Here is a 10,714-nt window from a genome sequence, read left to right on the forward strand (position 1 = left end):
CTCCCAGGAGCCCAGGGGCAGAATGACCAAGAATCCCTTACCAACTCTTACCAGGAGGCTCTATCAATGAGTCCTTCCCTTATGGATGTTGTGAGTTTGCTGGGGGTTCAGTCTGGGACTGGGTGGAACCCTGGGTCCCTTCCCAAACCTTCGTTTCTGTATCTGTGAAGGTAAAGGTAAAGGGACCCCTGACCATTAGGTACAGTCGTGACCGACTCTGGGGTTGCGGCGCTCATCTCGTGTTATTGGCCGAGGGAGCCGGCGTACAGCTTCCAGGTCATGTGGCCAGCATGACAAAGCCGCTACTGGCGAACCAGAGCAGCACACGGAAACGCCATTTACCTTCCCACCGGAGTGGTACATATTTATCTACTTGCACTTTGACGTGCTTTCAAACTGCTAGGTTGGCAGGAGCTGGGACCGAGCAGCGGGGATTCGAACCGCCGACCATCTGATCGGCAAGCCCTAGGCTCTGTGGTTTAACCCACAGCGCCACCCGCATGTGAAGGTAGGATGCAAAAGGAAGCCTGCCAAACTGGTCCCTTTATCGAGGTAAAGGCTGTAACTGGCCAGTTAGGTGCTCATCAGCATCTCAAGGAATGATGGTGCTCTCCAAGAAAGGGGGTTGGCATTCCCACCCACTCCCCTCACCTGGCTGGAGGCTAGTGATCTCAGGGAAAGGAACAGTATCCCCCCCCCCAAAAAATATTAAGTAAGTAAATAAAAATACTTAACTAAAAGTAGAAATAAGCAGAATATTTGAGATTGAAATGCTCACTGCAATGGAAAAAAGGATGAATTTTGAGAAGGGAGTGCTGAAAAGGTTTTCGGCAAATCCAAGAAAATTTGTTTTAGATTATATTTTTTAAAAAAGTTGTGTTCTTTGTAATTTTGCTAAACATACTTGTTAACTGCATGAAAGGTACTCCCTGGTGTTAATTTTATTTAACTTCCTAGTTTTCAAAGACTGAAGATTTGGACAGGTTTTTCTGAGAAGTTGGAGTCAAAAGGAAGTGATTTAAAACAACTGTTGTCGAGACATTCCATTCCGAATCTGCAGCTAGACAGAGCCAGACGGAGGATGATGCTGGGTGGGTTTCCTTTCCCCCTAACATAAATCCTGACTATGCCCATGGTAGGGGTGGTTGGAGCTGGCAACCCTAAAAGCCCATCCCTGTGACCTAGAACTTGGACAGTATGGCCGCAACGCCCAGAACCAAGAATGCAATGGGAGAGACATCCGTTTATTCTACTACAAAGCCATGTTGGCTTATAGCTCTTTTCCCTGCTAGATCTCCGAATCAAGCATTGCTTTAGGGCGATTCCACACCCACCTTCCGTTTGCCATACAGCGCTTTCTTTTCACACAATAATTATTAGGCTCATGGAGTCTGCTGCTGCTCCCACGCCGGTGTCAAAAGTCGACAATGGATTCAATTAGTCGGTCAGCAGAAATCCGCGAGCCTTCAAAAAGCAGCGTGAAAGACTGCAATCCATCACGCAAATCGCCTTTTTTATTTTCTGTTTCTAATCCTATCCTTAATCAGCGCCAAGCAACCGAATGCTGGAAGGAAAAAGGCAAGCATTGCAAACGGCTGCTTTTCTTTCTCCTCTGACTTCATCGTAATACAGTAGCGCTGAAAACCTGCTCGGGATTTCTAGCAAAAGCCCTAACCGGGGTGGTTAATCAGGGGTTAACAGGGAAGCCCTCGCAATGCATGACGGGAGTTGTAGTCGCCGGCGGTTCCGAAGGGCGCAAACCAATCGCTCGCTCTTCCTCTTTCCCTGCTTGTAATGGCCGCTTCCAGGAAGGTAAGGCGAGTTTGACTCCCGTGCGACTCAAAAGGGATCGGTGGGCAGACGGGGCGCCGGAGAATCCGGTGCAGCCGCTCTGGGGTTTCAAGTTGCCCGAATGCTTTTCAAATCGCCCCTTTCCCCGTTTGGAGCAAAAACTTGACAGGTTGAGAGACCCCAAGTTGCTCCCAGTTGCAGCTTAAGTTTCTTTCCTGGCCGTGTCGTGTGTCGCCGCGCGTGACTCCCAAGCTCGGAGCTTTTTCCTCCTGGCCTCGGGTGGTTTCAGGATGATTTGATTTGCCTTATTTATGTGTTTTCTCCCTAATTCTTTTTTAGTAGTAGGCGTTGTCCAGGACGGCTGTCAGCTTCCTAAGATCCCAGCGCCAACCACTCCAGGGAATACCCTAAAGACACAGGCTGTTACCCCCCGGTAAGGTACTGCTGGTTGTGTGTTCGTGGGACTGCCGTGTTATCCAAGGATGTAGCTTGCTCTCTTCATACAGGGGTAGTTAGCCATGTTGGTTTGCTATAGCAACAGAAACTGCAGAGTCCAGAGTTGGGGCATAAACTTTCATGGGCTGGAAACCCGTCAACCGATGCTTCCTTAAATATTAGGCATTGCTTAGACTTTTAAGAGGATAATAATAATAATAATAATAATAATAATAATAATAATAATAATAATAATAATATTTTTTTACTATTTATACCCCGCCCATCTGGCTGGGTTTCCCCAGCCACTCTGGGCGGCTTCCAACAAAATATTAAAATACGTATCGAAGTATCGAATTCCTTGTTGATTTGAGTAAGGGGGGACGGACCACAGTGTGCAATCCTCACCTTGTCTACTGACAAGTAAGCCCTATTGAATTCAATGGATCTACTCCCAGGTATGTGGGTTATAGATTGTAGTCTTTGTCCGCCATTTAGACTTTAGCGTTTGCTTTCTTGCAAGAAGAAAATCCTCTGCGATTGTATCCTTGTATATACACCTGTCAAAATGTTTTACTGTTTAAATGTTTTACTGTATTTCTGGGAGCTGGTAGGAAGAGGATAGAGAGTTCTGTTCCTGTTGCAGAACCCTGCTGTATTTTTATGAAGCATGTGGATGAGGAGCTTTTCCCACTGTGGTATAGGAAGTTGCCGTATACATTTATTCCATCTAGGTCAGCTGACTGCTGGCAGTTCTCCAGGGTTTTGAGCAGAGAACCTTTGCTAACCAACCTGGAGATGTTGGGGATTGAACCTTGAACCTGAGGCCTTGTGAATGCAAAGTTTGTGCCCTACCGCTGACTCCAACCCATTTGGGGTCTCTGGCAGGCACAGAGGCAATGGGATGCTCCAGCCTTCATGAGTTTCTTGTATTTTATGGCTACCGGGCTAGTGTTTAAATACATGGCTGTGTAATATAAGACTTCCCTTATTGTAAAGAGGTGTCCCTCATTCTGAAACACTATGGCCTCATATGTTGTAATGGTCATTGTTTATCTCATGCAGCATAGCCCTTAAATACATTTTTTATAATAATAAAAACTTAAAATATAAGATTACCCCCTCCATTAAAGGGGGGGTAGAAAAGAAGTGTGCCCCTTACTTAGTGGACTATATTTGGCATCATAACAATAGGCCCTGCAAATATATCTTTATTTCATTAAACAGTTACTTGGCCTAAATGTTTTTTGTTATGAAATTTGATCTGACAATATTGTGTGCATGCCCCCAAACATGCACACTGATGAATGTGAGGGTACTTGAGGGATGGGGATAATGAAAAACAAAATGACACAGCTTAATTTGCTGTGTTTAAATAAAGCATCGTATTAGTAAGCTAACAGGGAATGTCTATTTTTAGAAACCAATACACATTTTGGTTTTTAAATGGATAGTGCAGTATACGAGTTTGGACCTATTGTGCCAAAAATTGGGCAAAATCACGTTTTGATCCACCCTCATGCAGAGTTTGTCAGTGCTATATCAAGAGAGAGCCAAGCCTATGCCAAAAAAATGGGCGCAGTCATAGAAAAGTCACATGTCAGCCGGCCATCTGGAGTCAAAATGGCACCCAGCAACTAAACATGGACAGATAGCACGGCCCACACCTCAGAAATGCCTCGTGCCAAGTTTAGCAATGATATCTTGAGAGGTGTCCGAATGTGTACAGAACAGAGGGACAGACAAACTCCTTTTTAAAATATATAGTAGATAAGCTGTCATTTTTATTGTCGTTCTTTTAAAAAAAATGTTAATGCAGATTTCACTTCCCTGTTTCAGTCAGTCTGCTGTGGCCTCCACATTACTCCATCTATCACCCCACCCAAAAAAACAGTTGTTATTGGCCTGATATTTTTATAACTGAACCAGGCAGAAGAGGAGGTAGGGTCATGAAGAAAATTGTCAATAAATGAATTCATAATAAATGGATGATCTTTCATCAAAATAGTTCAGTTGGTAGAGCATAAGATTCTAAATCTCAGGGTCATGGCTTCAAGCCCCATGTTGAGCAAAAAGATTCCTGCATTGCAGGGGGTTGGACCCTTGTGGTCCCTTCCAACTTTACAATTCTAGGAAGCTGGAATTTCCATAACATATTAGCTATTCAAATAGTTGCTATGCAAACCAATACATTTAGCATAGTGGCACCAGTAATTTGGAACACTGTATTGAAATCTGACAAATGCCCTCCATTGTGATATTTCACCACCTGCTGAAAACATTTCATTTCGCCGGGAGTTCTTAGAGAATTAATTTGATTCGGTGTTGGTAATGTTTTCTCTACTTTATGTTCTTAGAATTTTAAGTTGTTTAATTATTGTATGCTGCCATGATTTATTTTGGGGGGGAGGGGAGATGACAGTTTATAAGTATTTTTATCAATAATAAACTAATTTTAAATCCTGAGATAAGCAACCAATAAGTATCTCACTCTGTCATCTTCTCCTTTCTCCCTATTCTCTGCATTGTTCAACTAACCATTCCCTCTGTTTCTGATGCTCAGCCACGAGTGCCTGTTATGTATGTAGCCGAAATGGCAACTCTCATGCACAAGAGGAAAGTATCGGCAGACTTGGCAAAGCCCCGAGATTTTCTGACATACGAAAATTACGTTGAAAAGCTCCTGAGAGAGGAGGGACAACCCCAAACACAGCTCAGGGGAGACTGAGCATGCTCAGTGGTCAGAGAATACAAAATACCTGTGGGGAGGTGAACAGCAAGCCATGTATGAGGGGAGGGTGGGGTGTATTGGCCTGTTGAAGGACATGGCTGACTGGAATAGTGAAAGCGCCACACTGAAACATTCTGTTGCCGATCCCACTTGTCTCTTTCTGATGGCTTGGAAGGTTCCTGCCAATCATAAGCAACACCTCGCAAACATGCCAAGTGGGTGGGAGCAGGAGTACGTTGCACCTACTTTTTTAAGCAATACTCATAAGTCATGCCAGTTGTGAATTTGACAAACTTTCCCTCTCTTCCCCCCCCCCCCCCGCCCCTGTGTTTAGCCTTTCATTCAGGATCATCGGATCAACAATGGTTGGAAACATGGGCGCTACCAGGAATGCTTCCCATCTCTTCTTGGTGCTTTTATCACTCCTGATCGGGCTGCCTGTTGTGGCAGCTATGGATACAGGCGATGCATTAGCCCTACTCCTGGTTATGTTTCTTAGTTGCATTGGATTATGTGCCTGCCTGGGCTTATATGCAAGGAAACGCAACGGAGAGCTATGACTGAAGAAAAAGATGTCCCAGTCAAGCATAGCTACCTTGTTTGATGAGTTTCTGGCTGTTTCCAATACTGGAGTACGACTCATCAAATCCTTATTGCCATGTGGTGTTCAGGAACAAGGACTGTGCCTGACTGGAAGATTTTGGAGAATTGCACCCCACGCTCATAGGAAGACAAATATTTAATATTTCTTGGGATTAAGATGCTGCCTTAAAAAGGGGGCGGGAGTCTTGTTTCGACTGAATAGGGGAAATTATCATTTCTGAATGTGAATTTATATTAGCTGAGGTGCAGTGGAGAATTTGTGGCAGGGAGGAGAGGCAGTCTGGGTGGAGATTAGTGCAAAGAAACACCAGACTATACAGCACTGGAGAATAAATAAAGATGCAGAACTAGTTCATTTAGAAACTACTTTGATTAGCTTCCTGTGATTAAATGTGTATCTCTCTTAACTTCCCCCAAATTAATATATATATATGTTTGTTTGTGGATAGGTCAAGCTGCTGTGTACCTTCCTAGTTTTGTTATGTATTCATTTTGGGACCGTCCTGGTATAGCTAAATTTGCAGATTTTGGTTGTTTTCGGGTACAATCTATTGGGAGCATATGTTACGCAAGCTTTGTTGAAGCACAATTATGGGGTTTTTTTTCCTGGTATGCTTCCTTTTCTTAATTTCAGTAGAAGTTGCATGAAAGTTTCTGATAAATTAGGCTCTCAATTGTTCAATCAAAATATTTCCAGGGGAGGATGTTTGAATGACCAAATATATTTTCTATATATCCTTTTTTATTACGATGTTTTATTGTTTGCAGCGTCATGTTCAGTATTTTAAAGATACTCACTGTGGGTGGAAGCTTTCAGTGTTTTAAAGGTGTTTAACAAGGTTGAGGGTCACTGATGATTATCCTGGGTCTTCCGGTGTAACTAAATCAATAAACTCCACAAGTTGTATGGTTTAAATGGCAGCATGCAAGCTTTCTTAGTTTGTGTGCTTAATTCTTCAGGGCTTGAGGAGAAAGTCTGTCTAAATTTAGTCAAGATCCCGACTGAATCCAGTGCTTAAAAAAGAAACCAACAAATTGCATTGGTTATAGAAATGCAGGGATAGTGGGATAGGCATGCTTAGCTAGATCTTGTAAGGCAGTTGTTGCTTTATGTTACACAACTGGAAGAGTCTGAACATGGCATAATATAATTAAGTCAGGAATAAGCATAGGTAGGCAACCATTGAACCTCCCGATGTTGAGCACATTTTCTGTCATCCTTGGCCATGCTGGCTAAGGTTCCAACAAAATCTGGAGCTCTGCAGGTTCCTTGCACCTTTTCCAGTGGAAGGACCTCCAGTCTTTGGTCCCAAGAGCCCAGTAGGTATGTTTGCTGTGAGATTGTATGAAGCTTTGCTCTTTTGCGGAGGCAGGGTCTAGTCACAGTAATGTCAACCTAAGGAGGCAAAATAGGAACAAGCAGATTTACAGGCTGGCAGTAGCTGATGAAGGGATCTCTCTTGGTGAGCGACTCAAGAACTTGTAGGAGGCCACTAGAAGTTGGCTACAGAAGACTGAAACCACAGAGGCAGGGCGCGCCTATTCTTTTCTCTCCCATTACAAGCTTTTGTGTTTGGTAGCACCGTGTTTGACCCTTTGGAGTTGTTGCAAGTCTGGCTTGCAGAGAAGAATCGGCAGTAGCATTTAAGCAAAGAGCCTCTGAGCTGCATGCTGGTATCTTTGTGGTAACGTTTCAAGATGTTGAATGGGTTATGAAGCTTTGCCTATTACTGGTCTTGCAGTCAGCCTCTCTTTTGTATTGGGTCTCGTGCAGGCCTGATGTACATAGGGAAATGTAAACATCCATCAAGGGCAAACCTTCCTGCTGCAGCTATTGGCCAGCTGGTTTTCATTTACTGTATATTTTTCTAGTTTCAAAGTCACTAGAATACTCTTTCTGAGGTCCTTGCTCTAGCTTTCTCTCCCAGTAAATTGTCTCAAGGCAAAAAAGCGGTGTAGCATCTAGCAAGCATCACCAAGAGGTATTTTTACAAGGAGTTTTCCTAAAACTTCACTCTCCACATTTGAAATCAACTCTATTAGCATGCTTTCAAGAAATTCTGAAATGAATCTGTTTGTGTCCCTCCACTCATGAAAGACTCATTGACCCACTGGAGCAGTTTTCCCCCAAACCTGGGTCTCCAGCTGTTTTCAGGCTAAGATTCCCATCATCCCGGACCACTGGTCTTGCCAGCTAGGGATGATGGGAGTTGTAGTCCAAAAACAAGTTTGTGAAACCCTGCAGTGGAGGCTTTAGTGAATAGAAGTGAGAGTTGATGCTCACTCTCTTCCCCCGGGAGTCCCTACTGTAAATTTGCTTCAGGGGGTGGGGGCCCTTTGGAATAGTGTGGGAAGGGGCACAGGGGGCTGTAGAAGAAAGAGGAAATTCGTAAAAGCCGTCTCCCTCCTTCTATTCACTGAAAGAATTTTGGGGAGCCAAGAACTTTGCATGAGCAGAGGAACACAATTTGATACAACCCAAAGGCTTTCCCAGACGTGGTTCAATACAGCTTAAATGTTGTAGGTCACCGTAGAGATTCACTTTGGTTCCTTCTCAGTGTGCTCCTTTAATGTGAGAATCACTGGATATGTGACTTCTGTATGATAACCCTTTCTAAAGCAAGCCGGAGGGCAGCTGTCGTTTTTTTCATCACCTAGTAGGGAATATGAAGCCAAAGAAAAGGTGTTGTTTTCCTTTCCGTGGTTTGTTTTTGTGCATTGTTGAATTAGTTTTTCCTTACACAAGCATCATACTTGCAACCCCCTCAAATGCTATCCATTTTCAGTACAGGCATTTGATCAAAACAATAGTTTCTCTCTGTGCCCCTTAATTTGGTATCTCAGTTCTTACGAACTACAGGAACAAAACCTTGGCACTTGTGCTTGCTAGCCTGTGAATTTCTCCCCCCACTCTGGTTTTGTTTCTCCTCATATTTTTAATAAAAAATCTTTTCATTCTCTTTATTTGAGTGACTTTGTTGTGACAGAAGTGGGGTAATTAATTGCAAATGGCAAAGATTAGAAATACTACTTTTTCTTGTTATTGGTCTCAGGCTGTGAATTAATTCTTTTTGGCAACTTCTCTAATGTGTATAAGACCTGATTCTCTGCATTCTTAATCCCTTTTATTTAAGTAGTGCAGCAGGCATAGGAGCCTGGATTTTTCAGGGTTGGGGCCCCTGTTGATATAAGACCTTTTGCCTTTGTGTGGCAGTGTACGTGGAATTTTCGGTTGTGAAATTCATTTGCAAACGCTTTCATTAGGGTGACGTGGAGGGGCTGTTTAAACCTTCCCCAGATCGCACAATTAAATTCCATTCCCCTCACTTCAGTAGTCGTTTAACCCTGGTCATTGAGAGACAGCCTAAATGAAAAGATTTACAACTATATTTGCAAGATGCTCAAACTCTGGCACATCTCCAGTGGAGGGAATTTTATAGTTGTGGGCAGACACAGAGAATCCTTCTCTGCACATCTTTCTCACATTGTCATTTTGCACAGATGGTATCCTTGGGTTTTTGGTTGATGCTAGACGCATTGGGAAATAAACATTTTGAAGTGTGCACATGAGGTTTTTTACCATTTTGGATCTAACACTCTCCCTCACCCACACCCCACATGAAATGAGTCCATGCTCTAGTGCAAAAGTATGGTGTTTTGCCAGTGCCTTGTGTACTGTGTCCCTTCCACCCGTGGTCCCAAAGGGGGAGACCCTTGACATCCCTAACACCCTGGGCCACTTCATGCATTAAAACAAGCAACTCAAGACTGAAAATGTGCTCTGTAATTGTGCATATGTTAAACTAATGAAAAGAGATGGGTTGTTTTTTTAAAGACCCACTGTTGCGAGAGCATTCTAAGTTGATTTATTGAAGCATGCAAATGTCTTTTTCTTGTATGTTTAAAAAGTGTATTACACAAAATAGATAGCTGTACATTTATTAGGAATCTCTTCACTTCTGCTATCTAAAAGCTTCCCATTGCCCTCCTGCTGCTGAAATCAAGAGGCTGCCCCATGTGTGCTTCATGTATATGCTTAGAAACCAAAGAAAAAAATGCAAAGTTTTATGACTTTTTAAGTAGGACTGGAGTGGTCTAAGGCCCTGGCTCACAAATTTATGTAAATGTATAGCATTTACGGTACTTACGTAATAGAATTCATATTCCACTAAACTGCAAAAACCTAAGCAATTTACATAAAATGCACATTAGAATTATCAATAAAAAGTCAGAAGTGAAGAACAGGTAGACTTAAAAATTCAAAATGTAAATAAAACAAGCAGTTAAAAATATGCATTATTTAAAAAAACTATGTATTAAAGTGTATGTCAGGGTTACATTTTTCCAGCTGGCCCTGAAAGAATTGTGCAGAAGAACATTTGGCAGTAGTGGGATGGGAAATGTTTTGTGCTGTTTGATACCTAATAAATAGCAAGGTTGCCTGTTTTGGAGGAGCGTTCCTCTCCTTTTCGTCAGCAGAAGTCCTTTTAAGCTCAAAAGGACAGCTCCAGCTGTTAGCCACTTAGCGAGGAGGATACAGGCAACATACACCAACAATAATAATATCATTACATCCTTAAGTGGCAAAAAAGTATTCACTCCAAACTTTTCCTGACCAGATACACAGATATTCACGGTCTTTCTAAAGATTAAGTCATATGCCTTATGAAATGCATAATGGTGCCTCTTCGCCGCAGAAGCTGTTTAAAATGCAGGCTCACTGTGATAAGCACTGTGGTGTAAACACTTAGTGAGGCCCAGAAATGCATTAAATGTGTGGGCACATAATAGCCTGCAAACAAATATTAATGGGAGCCCCCCCCCTCCAGTAGCAACAAGAAAATCCTCAAACAACACACTTGTTAGCAAATGGAACCTACCACCTAAGCTGACGGGAGAGGAAGCCATTGCTGAATTCCAGTTCCCCTGCCAGTTGGAAGTCTCTGGAGGGACACAGGATTCCTGATTTAAGCAATCTGCAAACAGAAACCTACCATCTTTCAGTCCATAACTTGTAAACTGGCTAAATAATAGAGACACTCTAGATCAGCTAAGCTGCCTGCATCAGCTTAATGATGCAGGCAGACCCAAGTGAAAGGCCTTTGCTGGGTTTTGGGGCCTCTGTCATTAAATGCATCAAGTCTTCACTAGAAT

The 10,714-nt window shown here is 42.9% G+C and overlaps 1 protein-coding gene across 2 annotated transcripts; it reads left to right on the forward strand.

Moving 5' to 3' along the window:
* Positions 1-1,680: 1,680 nt before the first annotated feature.
* On the forward strand, positions 1,681-8,524 carry SMIM30 (small integral membrane protein 30). Of its 2 annotated transcripts, none has more exons than XM_035127970.2 (3): positions 1,681-1,812; positions 2,131-2,224; positions 5,292-8,524. In XM_035127970.2, the coding sequence occupies exons 1-3, from the start codon at positions 1,719-1,721 to the stop codon at positions 5,515-5,517; spliced, it is 414 nt and encodes a 137-aa protein (XP_034983861.2). In that variant the 5' UTR covers positions 1,681-1,718; the 3' UTR covers positions 5,518-8,524. The 2 variants fall into 2 exon arrangements, with proteins under 2 accessions (XP_034983861.2, XP_060135575.1); XM_060279592.1 differs by having other exon boundaries at positions 2,134-2,224.
* The last annotated feature ends 2,190 nt before the right edge of the window (positions 8,525-10,714 follow it).

This window comes from Zootoca vivipara, chromosome 10, assembly GCF_963506605.1.
Source record: "Zootoca vivipara chromosome 10, rZooViv1.1, whole genome shotgun sequence".
In the NCBI taxonomy this organism is placed as follows: Eukaryota; Metazoa; Chordata; class Lepidosauria; order Squamata; family Lacertidae; genus Zootoca; species Zootoca vivipara.